Here is a 14,153-nt window from a genome sequence, read left to right as displayed (position 1 = left end):
CAGAGCAGAGAATAGTGTGTGTTGCAGTGTCTGTGTGTGCCTGTGTGTGCGTGTGTGTGTGTGTGTGTGTGTGTGTGTGTGTGTGTGTGTGTGTGTGTGCGTATTGTGCATGCGCCTGTGTGTGTGTGTGTGTTTAGCATATGAATGTGGTATGTGTCAGTGGAGGTTCCTCCACCTGCTGGAAGCCTCTCTGAGGCTCCAGCAGGTGTAGCCCACGCCACCCCCACGCCGCCCACCTGAACAGGCTGTATTTAAGGCCTGTTGTTCTGCCCTCGCAGAGCCCGACATGAACATCTTTACTAAAGTTGCAGGATTAGCCCAACAAACCAGGTATGTGGAGAGTGCTTGTGATCCAACCATAGAGCAGGGGGTTCTCAAACAGGTGCAGTACTTAGTTTAGACAGTTTCTGGTTTAGACTAGTCATTGGTTAGACCAGTCATTAGTCCTATACAACTACAACCTATCTCAAACCCTCACCCTAAACCTAACCTCCCACGGGGCAGCACACCTAAACCTATAACCTTAACCCATGTCTAACCAATGACTAGTCTAAACTAAGTATGCACCCCTCTCAAACAGGTCACTCCTGTAAATAACGTTTTCCTCCACGGAACCACCTGAATTACATCGTTACTTTATTATATATTTTGTCATATTAACGGTACGTACAAATATGTACATTGTTCCCCAAAGATAGTTTATGTCACGAGGAAAACTGGAGGGAATATTTGTTTCCGTTATAGGACAGACTGAAAATAAATTTGATACGTGGCCTTTTAACCACTTGAACCCCGGCATTTATATATCTACTCTGGGGGAGAACATTCACCAAACATGTCACAATCTGCTGTTCATGGTGAAGAAGCTTGCTGTACTGTAGGCTGAAAAAGTACAGTTTAAATTGGGTTTAGAGTAGACAGTCTAAGTGGTTAAACTGAAGTGACAACATTGATAAAGTATTCCGAGGCACCCTTTGGACTTGAGTCGAGGCACCCTAGGTGCACCCACTTTGAGAAGCACCCAGCGCACCCACTAGTGGCCCGTGAGGATATTGCATGTGGGCCACCAAATAATTGGCAAAACACTAAAGACTCAGTGGAGGAAAAAGTACTTTTGCTGCCTTAACCTTAGAGTATATATACTCTAAGGCCTTAACCCATTAAGACCTGAGGCCAGTTTTACAAATGCCTTCTAAATCAGTGGTTCTCAAACAGGATTGTATTTATTGGATCAGACGTACTTGGCCGTGGACCCCCCCTCATCTGAAATATTTTTGTGCCAGTGAGACCCCCAGAAGAGAAGATTTGTGTTATATAGCAAAAACAAAAAAGGTATTCAATATTTTTGAAAAGATTTTTCAAAAATGTTCAAAAATAGCAGACGCACAAGCTTTCAGTGCGGCACAAAGTGATGTGCTGTGAACTTGTATATCTGCTATTCTTGAGAACCAGTTGTGAAAAATGTATGTTGGTATCTAGTGCTCATTATAGCCTATACATAGAATGTCAGTGTCCCATTTCACACGTTTTTAAATGTATAAAATGTATAATAATCTTTAGAAAATCTACACGCTCAAATACAATGCTTTGCATCGCTTGTAATTTTTCAAATTGTAAAAATGTACACAGGGCTGAAGTGATCAAAATCTACAAAGTAACTAGTAACTAAAGTTTTCAAATAATTGCAGTGGAGTTAAAAGTGTGAGTTAAAAGTACAAAGTACAAAATTGCCACTGAGATGTATTGGAGTAGAATTAAAAGTAGGCCTACTGAAAATTGTACTTAAGTAAAGTACTTGAGTATGTATGTATGTATTTAGCTACTTTACTTCACTGGCCATGAGGATATTGTAAAGTGGGACACCAAATAATTGGCAAAACATTGCATCAAAACATGTAAAACATTTGATGTAAAAGGTCATGGTATTTCTTGTTCTCTAAAAGTCTAATCTACGTTAGTTCCGTTGCTTCAAGCAGGAACACAATTGATTGATTGGTCATTCAAATGAATGTGAAAATGCACACGTCCCACCCATCTGACTCATCTGACCACTCACGTCACCCCTATTACTTTTTCATCCAAGGCACAGCTGAATTACATTGTTATAAATTACTTTACAGAACCTAATGTCATATTGCGGTACGTACTGTAAATATGTAAATCTATCGCCCTAAGGTACAGTATGTGTCACAATAATTTGGGAGAATAATAGTTTCCATTAGGAAAGATTGAAAATAACTTAATACTTGACATTTTAACCACTTGAAACCCAGCTTTCCTATTCTGGGGGGACCCCAAATCTATTCAGCAAAAATAGCCAATCTACAAGCTCACATCGCGTCACAATGTGACACATTGTGAGCTTGTACATCGGCTATTTTTGACGAGGAGGTTTGCTGGTCCGTTTAAGTGGTTAAACTGAAGTGATGTTGATGAATTGTATTCTGCAGCACCCCTAACCCCTAACCCCTGGACTTTGTCCTCGGATTCGGGTTCTTGGAAACGCCCCCCAGCCACTGCGTTAGTTTTACTGAGGTTAGGTTTACTGAGGTTAGGTTTAGGTATAGTTTACTGAGGTTAGGTTTAGGTATAGTTTTACTGAGGTTAAGGTTAGGGTTAGGGTTAGGTTTAGGTATAGTTTTACTGAGGTTAAGGTTAGGGTTAGGGTTAGGTATAGTTTACTGAGGTTAGGTTTAGGTATAGTTTTACTGAGGTTAAGGTTAGGGTTAGGTTTAGGTATAGTTTTACTGAGGTTAAGGTTAGGGTTAGGGTTAGGTTTAGGTATAGTTTTCCTGAGGTTAAGGTTAGGGTCAGGTTAAGGTATAGTTTTACTGAGGTTGTGTGTGTCACTGTCGGGGGTCAGACGTTAGTCCGACATGTGTGGCTGGTTAAGACACACCCGTAGCTGACATGTGTGGCTGGTTAAGACACATGCGTAGCTCTGACATGTGTGGCCGGTTACGACACACCCGTAGCTGACATGTGTGGCTGGTTAAGACACACCCGTAGCTGACATGTGTGGCCGGTTAAGACACACCCGTAGCTGACATGTGTGGCCGGTTAAGACACACCCATAGCCGACATGTGTGGCTGGTTAAGACACACCCGTAGCTGACATGTGTTGCTGGTTAAGACACACCCGTAGCTGACATGTGTGGCTGGTTAAGACACACCTGTAGCTGACATGTGTGGCTGGTTAAGACACACCCATAGCTCTGACATGTGTGGCCGGTTAAGACACACTCGTAGCTGACATGTGTGGCTGGTTAAGACAAATGCGTGGCTCTGACATGTGTGGCGGGTTAAGACATGCATGGCCACTTAGGACTCACACGTGGCTCCGACATGCGTAACATACAGTAAATGTTACTTGCATCAAGCAGTGATGTTGTGTCACTACATCAAATAGAACTGCACCTAATCTAAGATACCATCAAAGTCAAGGAGTTTGACACGATCCTCTCTGGTATTAGGACTATATATTTTGTTTGTTTGAGCTGTTAGAAATAACTAGGCCAGCCTGCACTTGGTTGTTAAAGTCCAGATGAAAACAATATGACTGAAATAATTTAGATAAAACTGGGAACATTCTTTTTAATGTCGTTTTGATTTTATAATAGAAAAACGATTTTCAATCTAATCGTATTTGTGACCTCAAGAAATGGAATCGAATCCCACAGAAGATTCAAAACAGCCCTAACGGTCTAGTCAGTATATCAGTAGAAGGATGCCGAGGTTGGAACGGCCAGCCAGGCAAGGAGGCCTAGCGGAAGACCAAGATGTATGGATGTAGTGAAAGAGGACATGAAGTTAGTTGGTGTAACAGAAGAGGCTAGACAGAGGACAGGCAGATGATTGGCTGTGGCGCCCCCTGAAGGGAACAGCCGGAAGGATATTATTGTGTAGACTAACTGTGTGTGTTTGTCTCCGCAGCAAGCTGGGGTCTGTGCTCCAACGTGCCTTCTATGGGTCCAGCGGGAGGGTGAGTCACCTGCTCCAACCTGGCAACCATGGAAATCAATTCACATTGTATCAGTTACAATTTACAATTTACAATTTAGGCATTTATCAGACGCTCTTGATCCAGAGCGACTTACATTTAAGCAAAAACAAAAGCATGTCATACATCACATATATAAAAAGTAGTTATCATGAATCATGTATAAACTAAGAACGTAACAGTGGAGTATCTATGTCAACTATACACTATATTATATATTATACAATATACATGTGTACTATAAAGTGCTATGACTTCATAAAATGCAATTCTAGTGCTGTCTACGTAACGAGCTATAAGTCTGTCTAAATTACTATCTAGGTCGACATAAAATGCTATCCAAGGGGCTAGGCTAGGGCAAGTGCTACGGGCCATGGAACCATGGAAATCAATTCACATTGTATCAGTTAGAAATCAGTGGTGGAAGAAGTACTAAACATGTTTCACTCGAGTATCAAAAGAAGTATTATCAATACCAGTACCACCATATAGAAATACTCTGCTCTAGTCAAATCCTGTATTCAAAATGTACTTGAGTAAAAGTAAGTATTGGCATCAAAATATACTTAGAGTACCGAAAGTGCTCAATACCTAGAATCGGTCCTATACCGAGTACCAATCCGATTCCGATAACAATTTGTAACAAAAGCATAGGCGTACTTCTAGTAATAATAGTGCAGCCACAAGTTATACAAATAATAATGGAATATAGTACAGCAGAGGTATAAAACAATGGTGCAACATTAATTCTGAATGCTTCAGAACTAATTATTCATAACACAAAATTGTTGTTCACCATAAATACATTATTATGTCACATAGCCTATTGCATCGTATCGGATTGGCTAGACTGAACTACGTGCCGATATCGCAGAACTATATAGCAGCCAGTTAGGCTGTAATGGCAGGTAATAATAATAATAATAATAAATGCCAAAGAGCTTTCTGTTCCTTTGTGAGTGTGTATCTCATACATGTGTGGGTTTGATAAAAATCAGGGTAGGAAATATTCATAATTAGTCACTGTGTTCTCAGGTGACGCTTTTCGAACAGCGGAACTTCGCCGGCAGGCGGCTGGACCTAAGCGCTGACTGTCAGAAACTCAGTGACAAGAGCTTCCCAGAGAAATGCAACTCTGTGCAGGTGGAGAGTGGAGCGTAAGTTTACAACAGCACCACCTACTGCAAGACACCTGTCACTGCATCCTGCAAGGAAGACAGTAGTCTACAATTCAAAGGATCAATACTCTTTACTACTTTTTCGCAGAGCGCTTGTTTTACTAGTAGTAGCCGGTGGTGTAAATCAAAATCAAGCGCCCCATCAGTGCCCATAAGTGTCTCTCACTCTGCAAAAAAGGTAGTCCCAAACTCCCAATACTCTTCAGCGTTAAAACATCTTCCTAGTCTTTACGATTTCCGTCTTGCTGCGTCGATGCACAGGGTCATATAAACATACAGACAGTAGCCTGCAGTTAGGCAACTCTTACGTCTAACATTTGCAAACTTGTCACAGTCACAGACCCCATACATTGACTCGCATCATTCCATGTAACCCCATTTCAAATGATCATAATTTGTCATGGACCCTGATATGAAAAGATAGTGAAGCATGTTTCATTGCATTTCTTTTTTTTGTTGTAATATGAATTGAAGTGAATATGAAGTGAATTGAACAATAGTCTAAATAAGCTACTCCTCATTTATCTACCACTCTAGAGACTCAGCATCTTCTTATAACTGGTAGTAGTTAAAAATAAATACAAATAAATACTGGTCCCTGGAACAACATATCTTTAGATTGGGGTCAAATACATATCAGTTTTGGGTGGTCCTTGAGTTTTGAACAACACTGATATAGCAAGATAACAAATGTTTTTCAAAAAAACACATGTGTTTAGGTATAGGCCTCAGGTCTTAATGTGTTAATTGATTGATTTGTCAATTGGTTTGTTGCAGATGGGTGGGCTACGAACATGAGAACTTCCGGGGGCGTCAGTACCTGTGGGACATGCAGGACAGGGGCGAGTATAACTGCTATGACAAGTGGTGTGCTCAGGTGGATCACATCTCCTCTGTCCGCGCCGTGAAGCAGGTGAGCCGTCAGCCAAAACCTCTTATCTCCATATTATAACTTTGTGTGTGCTGTCCTCTCAGTACAGGGTTGTGTAGCATGGAATGGCCTTCCTCTGCGTATAAGGGACTGTGCTACATTTCCCTCTTTTAAATACAATCTGAAAAAATGGTTGCTTGAAAACCAAAGCTGCAACCATTTGATTATTTTAGGTGTATTTCTTTTTTATGCTGTGTTCCCTATGTAATGTCATGTAAATGTATTCCACTGTTTGACTGTCTGTTTTTCCGTTTCCTGTGAGGACTGCGGATGAAAATTAGCAACTGTGCTATATCCGGTGTATTTACGTCCATGTGACGTCCATTAATATGCACTGTCCTGTCCAAATAAACACATAAAGTAAAGCGTTACACAAAAGCATCAAAAGTAGCAGATGTACAAGCTTATAGATTTTGAATTTGGATCCTGAAAAGTAAACCGCTTTGGACATACAAGGCTTCCACCCGAAAGAGACAATATTTAAGTTAATAATTGCGATATAATGTAATATTATGTAAAGATGGACGTGGCCCACCCATCTGACCCCTCGTTCATGTGTGCAGGACACCAACCCAGGCAAGGCCCACCTGTTTGAGAGAGCTGGATTCTAATGTTGTTAATGTGTGCAGGACACAAACCCAGGCAAGGCCCACCTGTTTGAGAGAGCTGGATTCTCCGGTAAGAAGACAGAGATCCAGGACGACATCCCCAACCTGATGAGTCGCCACAGCCTCAACAGAGCCGCTTCCATCCGCGTCCTCGGTGGATCGTGAGTTCAACCACCACTAATACCACACCTCTGCTTCTCCACTGCTCTTCTAGGGCTCAAACAATTTACAATTTAGGCATTTAGCAGATGCTCTAAATCCAGAGCGACTTACATTAAGCAAGAACAAAAAGCATGGCGATACATCACATAAAAAGCATTTATCATGAAACATGCGTAAGAACGTAACAGTGGAATATCTATATAATGAAGCTATACATAAATAAACTATACATATACTACACTATGCTATACATATGTACTATGACGTGCTATGACAGTGTGTTAGCACGAGTGCTAACACACATGCTATAACTATAAGTCTGTATCAAATGCTATCTAAGTCTACAGAAATGCTATCTAAGGGGGTAGGGTAAGTGCTATGGGCCATGATGGAGTCTGAAAAGGTGGGTTTTCAGACTATGGCGGAAGATTGGGAGTGATGCTGCAGTTCTGACTGCAATGGGAAGTGCAACGGGTGGACAATAATATTACCAAAGACACATAAAGAGCTCCACCTGAATGACAACATCAGGTCTGTAACTCTGAGTGTTCAAATGGAACCAAATGGACCATTTGAACACTCAAGAGTTAAGTGGGTCCATTTGAGAACCACTAGTAGTAGTCGGACTGTGCCATAGTGTAAATAGTAATTGGGTCTTATGATCAAAATTAGAACATTATAATGGTGTGTAAAAATAAAATATAAAAATTGCCACCGACAAGACCTAGTCTTGCCATGGACACATTTGAACGTGTACAGACATATTGATGACCTCTGGCTACCACTATAAGAAAGAAAATATAAGCTACCATTCTACTGAAAGAACCTATAAACTACAATTCCACTAAAAGGAGATCCAAGTCAAGTCTGATATTCTAAGTCTAAGGGTTCAAACTGCATCGCAACAGGTTGAGCTGTGCAATATCGTAAGCCGTGAGTGCAGTACTTTCAGACACCTAAACCTAACCCTCTCCCGACCCGCAGCGCACCTATCATCCGCGCATCATCCGACAGAGCATGGCTCCTTCGGAGCAATGCTCTGTCGGATGATAGTATGCCTCCCGTAAGCCGTGTATCTGAAGGTTCTGTTCTGTCCTTGTAGATGGGTGATCTACCAGGAGCCCAACTACAGAGGTCCTCATTATGTCCTGGAGAAACGGGATTACAACAACTCCTCTGACTGGGGAGGCCAGAGCAGCACCGTGGGGTCCATGCGCCGGGTCCGTTTCAGCTAAGAACCATCAGAACCGTGGGCTCCATGCGCAGGGTCCGTTTCAGCTAAAGAACCATCCGTCACGTCCTTCTGCCCATGATGAACTCAACAAGGAATCAACCCTCTTCATATTACACACACACGTCATCTTCACACACTAGAAACCTATTTTGTTAATAAACAGACTTGAAAAGATTTGTATTTTTGTCGCTTTAATCTCCAGGTGAAGTCTAAACAAGTGTTGCATACTGTACATGGAGGTGGTACTGCTGAATACATACTGTAGACTGGTTGAAATAAATGTTTTAAATGTGATACAAGTAGACAATAGGAATAGGGCATTGCAGTGGTGGCCATTTTGTGGTGCCCTCAAAAATAGGCCATTAATTCTCCCCCCCCCCATACTGTAGTTTTCCACAAATATTTATCCTGCTACCCTAATAGACAGCACAGCCCCGTTTATCCGTTTATCCGTCCGTGGTCTATCTCCGACCGAGCCATACTATTAACACACATCTCTCCATGCAAAATAAAATCTGCACGCTCCCATTATCAGTATAGGCTACTTTGCATCGACACAAATTTCTTATTTACAGTACAAATATTACTTTTGTGAAACACGCTGTTGTTGCGCAAGCTCAACAGCCTACGTCAAAATCGTCATGTTGGGGCCAGACTGGCCAGTCCTTCACAGTGACACGCGTTACATGAACCACGTGACCGGGATGGTTTCTTACCCCTCAATGTCGTGAACGCGCCCTTCTAAGGCAGCCTTCGCCACGCCTACTCTACACTGCTCCATAGCAGCACGCAGAGCCCAGCCATCCGAAACCGTTGCGCAAACGAAACCGAAACAGATGCTTCTGACAACATTTGCCTGTGCGTGCTTAATAGTTGTACTTCTGAACACATTTGCCTGTGCGTGCTTAATCGTTTGCACGCCCGACGCGGCGACGCCCGTGCATTCTGTGCTTGCGTGTGCATTTCCCAACTCTCAGTGATTTATCCACACATCGCCCTGTGTGTGTGTGTGTGTGTGTCGCGTCGCCCTCCAGCCGCAATTGCGAGTGTGCGCTGAACCCAGACTCACGCACTATCCATTCCATGCACATATTAGTCCTATATTTACTACAGTACGCCTGACAGACAGTGTCGTGGTTAAGCAGCTCGACCCTGCAGTGCAGCTCAACATTAGGTTGTGGCGAAGTAGAAACGTGGAGAGCAGATAGTGTGTTTTGGACAAACAGGCTAGCATTGGTGTTGATTTGGGTCAAATGGAGTCTATATGGCTAAAGATAAATGAACACATGATGTCGGTGGGAGAGGAGTTATTGTGTGTTTTGGACAAACAGCGTGGTGTTGTTTTGTGTCAGCTGAAGCTTCATGTGTTTGTGTTGGAGGCTAGCGCCTCAGTGTGGCCGTATAGGTCATGTGCAACCTCTTCCAGAGAGAGATGGAGACACTAAATGAAAATCTCAGCTGGAGAAACATGTTTGCATGCATGCATCGCTGCCTTGCATGCTGTGTGCTACTGTTGAGTCTGTCACTCACTTTGACTGATTTATGGCATTGTCTTTCTGTTAAAATCCAACTATGTTAATTTAAGAACTCTGGACATATTATTAGGTCATTGTTTATCAACTGTGCACACGTGTAGACTTTAAGTCTGTCACCCCACAGTCACAATCCTTTAGTTTAGGCTGTGGAAATATTCACACTACTTTTACAATGCGTTGTCAACACGTGCTGAGTTGACAAAGATTGACAGATTTCTGAGAAGACTGATAGTTTATCCTTTAGTAATTAGGCTGTTGAAATATTCACACTACTTTTGGATTTGCAGGCCCGGCGCCACAGGGGGCAAAGGGGGTATATAGTTACAGACTAAACAATGGTACATTTACAGGCATTCAATTAAATTCCATTGCTTGAAAGGAAGGAAGTAAGGATGCATCTTAATACAGGATGCAGCAGCAACTTAATGATCTCCCATCTAGAACTGGAAAAACAACATTCCTCACCTATAGGCCATCCTTGGGGTGGGGAGGGGTGCTAATGTCATTGTTGCAGTGGTCAGGGTGCTTAAGTGGGCAGCTACTGTAACTAGCCAGGGGTGCTAATGTCATTGTGCTGTGTGATCAGGGTGCTTAAGTGGGCAGCTTAGCTACTGTAACTAGCCTATTTATTTGTTTGTAAAAATGTCAATAATAAAATATATATTTTTTAGATTTGGCAATTTTGGCAATGCCATTGATTGATAAGTTGCAGCATTTGATGTGTGTAGTTCTTTATCCCTTTCTCACAATCTATATATACAAGTGAAAACATGTGAGCTAAAAGGTGTACCCATGTCGTATCCAGTGTTGGGCGCGTTACTTTAAAAAAGTAATTAGTTATAGTTACTAGTTACTTCTCCAAAAAAGTAACTGAGTTAGTAACTGAATTACTCTATTGTAAAAGTAACTAGTTACTAGGAAAAGTAACTATTTGCGTAAAAAAAGTTGTAATATGTCTAAGAATTTGGATTGTTTTTGGGAGCAGGTTTCACAAGGTGCATAGAGTAGAACAGCATAGACAGGTAGGCTACTTACAAGTTACAACTTACACATAAGACATAATAACCTTTTGCCATGAGGGAGAAATAAACTTCAACTTCAATATATGTATTGCACTTCAATATAATATTTATTGAACCTCAACACAACAGTAAACCAGGTGTAATTGCCTACTCCAGTGGCTCTCAAACTTTTTGGACCTCAAAAGTCCAACAACTTCAGACAAGACAACTGGTAGACAATATTGTCTAATTAAAGACACAAATTGGCTCAGAACTTAAGACAACTGGTCAGTGGTCAGTCACACACACACACACACACACACACACACACACACACGAGAGGCCCTCCCCTGCATCTCTCTCTCTCTCTCTCTCTCTCTCTCTAGCACGCATGCAGTCAGGCTGTCAACATTAGCTTTAGCATTAGCATGGTCTGTGTAGCATCAAGCTTTCACAACTGACTGCTATGTTTGTTTTATTCTAACCGTGTGTGAAGCCCAACACACACCGGCTCCGTCCGACGCGGCGCGGCGCGGCGCCGCCTGGAAAATAGAACTGATTATATCGGCGCGCCAGGCGACGCGGCGCGATCGAGGCGGACGGAGCCGGTGTGTGTTGGGCTTCATGTGAAGCAGCAGCCCCATTGCACACACGCACACACACACACACACACACAGAGTCACAGACACACACACTGTCTGCCGGCCCGTGGTAACAGAAAGCTTGGGGACGCTTAACATAATAACGGAGCACATTTCATTGTCAGTAACGGTAACTGCGTTGCAACGATGACAATTGTAATTAATTAGATTACCCGTTATTGAAAAAAATAACGACGTTAGGTAGCGCCGTTTGTTTAAACGCCGTTATACCCAACACTGGTCGTATCATACATGGTCACCTGTAAACTCACTCATTTACAAACAAGCTCACATCACAACAATAATCCATGTAATAATCACAATAACAATCATAATCATAATCATAATCATAATAATGATAATCATTATAAGAAGAAGAACAACAACACTAACAGTACAGTACAGTACAGTACAGTACAGTACAGTACAGTACAGTACAGAACAAAAAAGTACAGTACAGTTCAGTACAGTACAGAGGACAACTTTACAGTACAGTGCAATACTAAGGAGTGCAGTACAGTACAAAGGGGTACAGTACAGCACTCACATCGCCCTCCCGGTATTGCCTTCTTCCCATTTGTGACACATCGAATGGCGCTAGGATGAGCGGGCCCGCGAAATTCTAGTATAAATAATTTTAGGTCCAGAATCAAGCCAGATGCTAGACAGACATGGTTTCCACCCCAAAGAGAGATCAAAGAGGCTAGAGCCTAGACGTTCTTTCGCATTGCATCATCATCATCATCATCACTTCCACCATGATGTGACAGTTTACGCCATGCAGCACTGTACTGTAGTACACTTGGTGCCAACTATCAGGCAGTTATACCTGTTATTCCTGCGACACAGCTTTCAAGGCTAAATGAAAGCCTCTGAACCAACTGAACATGGACGGACTGTTGACGGTGAGCAACCTGCCAACCTCATAGACAAATGCATGACAGGATTATACCAGCTCTGGAAACCGAGCCAAATCTGCTCAAATGTGAATGAATGCCGCAAGTCATGCAGTCACAGTGCTCCAACCTGTGCTTGCACTGTCAGTAGATGGACTGGAGTGCCCTCAAATGTGTCTGTTACAGGGTTAGAATGGCCAGAATGCTACTGAAGTTCTAGGAGACAACAGATGCACATGCATAGTGATAATGATGATATCTATGATTAATGATCTCAGGATTGGAAGATAATATGAATTTAAGGGGTTGGGGGCGGGGTCATTCCATTTCCCTGAAGAAGACCTTAGATTAAGATAATACGAATTTAAGGGGTTGGGGGCGGGGTCATTCCATTTCCCTGAAGAAGACATTAGATTTCCATTTCCCTGAAGAACTTTTCATCTTTTTAAATAAATATTTTGCATCGTGGCTAGTGTGTGCAGCCCTTTTCTTTATTTTCTATGGGGTTCATTCCATGCAATAATTACCAGATCAAAACTGTTTAATTATTGTTATATTTCACATCAGGGAGTCTTATGGCCTGGGTAAGGTACATTGTAACGCTAAATGCAAGGCTATAAGTGAAATATCTAGGAAATTATAGCCCATTTTGTGACCATAAAAAAACGAAAATGCTAATTTAGCTTATTCTTGGAATAAGTCCTCTTGCAGGCCTATGCCATACTTTTAATTCCAGGTAACATTTGTTTTCCTTTACAAAGTGTCCTATGTCAATCCCAATCCTTTTTTATATACGATATAAAAATGGATAAAACATTAAGGGCTATATCTGGTGCCACCCCTTAACCCTTATCCCTAAACTTATTTGCCATTTTTTACTATTTAAAAAAACCTTATAAAATAGTTCAAATAGCTGATCTACAAGCTCACACCGTGTAGATGTAGATCCGCTAGTTGAACTATTTGAAAAGTATTTTAAAAAAAAGTAAAAAATGGCAAATAGTGAAACGGCTTTCAAAATAAAATCATTAACGTTGAAGTAAAATGGTGGCATCCTATGAGTAAAGATTCAGCCACCAAATGGCGGTGTCGGCAGGGAATTAAAAAAAAAAAGGAAAAGTGGTCAAATTAAGACATTTTTCCAACAAAAATAATCATGATTCCGGTTTTGGCCATTTTGGAAATAATCAAAAAAAATACCGTTGCTGTTGGGAGGAAACCATTTAACTCCCAAATTTGAGGTTTAGATTTCTTCGCATAAATCAGTGCTATAGAGGGTATGCGCGTGACATCATCATCAAACCCGGAAGTTATGCAGGAACACCAACTGAGTGGCAAAAAACTACTTTCTGGCCTTGACAGCCCAAACATCCACACAGAAAAGTCCTATCTGATGATTGCATTAAACAACGTTAAACAATGTTAAACTCACTTTGCATGTTGCTTTGCCACTCAATTTGCCACTCGGTGTGCCATTCACTTTAAGCATGCGCATACCCTCCATTAAACACCCTTCACGTCTGTATGTTTGTTAAAAAATAAATTGAACAAATGTAAAGTATTAAAAAGCTCTTCGGATTTAACCCTTAACTCCATTGGACCCTCAAGCTGTCTGCTAAAACAGCCAAACAGCCAACTCCACCAAGTAATTGACAATATATAGTCACAAAACCAACTTTGATGAGGCTTTGTTTTAAAAGAAAATAAGGTTTTCTTAATTTCCTGAAAAAAACATATTTTTCATTTTCAGGAAAAAAAATAACATTTTGGAGTTAGGTGGTTTCTTCCCCAACAGCAGAGATACATTTGTCTTCAATCTGGTTTCTTGACACTCAAACCAAAACTGTATAGACCATTATCTGTATAGAGTATAGACCATTATCTGCAAATTAGAAGTGAAAAACCATTTCATGAGTTTTAAATGAAAACAAAAAAATTCACATCCATCCACGGAACCCCACTAACAG

At 41.5% G+C, this 14,153-nt stretch overlaps 1 protein-coding gene and 1 long non-coding RNA gene across 2 annotated transcripts; one reads left to right on the top strand and one right to left on the bottom strand.

Annotated features, from left to right (window-relative positions):
* Positions 1-276: 276 nt before the first annotated feature.
* crybgx (crystallin beta gamma X) lies at positions 277-8,114 on the top strand (the record flags this gene model as incomplete). The annotated part of the gene is made up of 6 exons (XM_083759463.1): positions 277-330; positions 3,934-3,982; positions 5,036-5,157; positions 5,956-6,091; positions 6,739-6,878; positions 7,982-8,114. The coding sequence occupies exons 1-6, from the start codon at positions 287-289 to the stop codon at positions 8,112-8,114; spliced, it is 624 nt and encodes a 207-aa protein (XP_083615589.1). The 5' UTR covers positions 277-286.
* LOC310854783 lies at positions 5,102-6,882 on the bottom strand. Its single transcript, XR_014568926.1, has 3 exons — positions 6,763-6,882; positions 5,999-6,117; positions 5,102-5,205 (listed from the first exon to the last, which is right to left on the bottom strand). It is a non-coding gene; the product is annotated as an uncharacterized lncRNA (long non-coding RNA).
* Positions 8,115-14,153: the final 6,039 nt, after the last annotated feature.

The sequence above is a fragment of the Protomyctophum parallelum genome, assembly GCF_964188405.1.
Source record: "Protomyctophum parallelum genome assembly, chromosome: 2".
NCBI lineage: Eukaryota > Metazoa > Chordata > Actinopteri > Myctophiformes > Myctophidae > Protomyctophum > Protomyctophum parallelum.
This window is presented reverse-complemented; position numbering and strand designations above follow the sequence as displayed.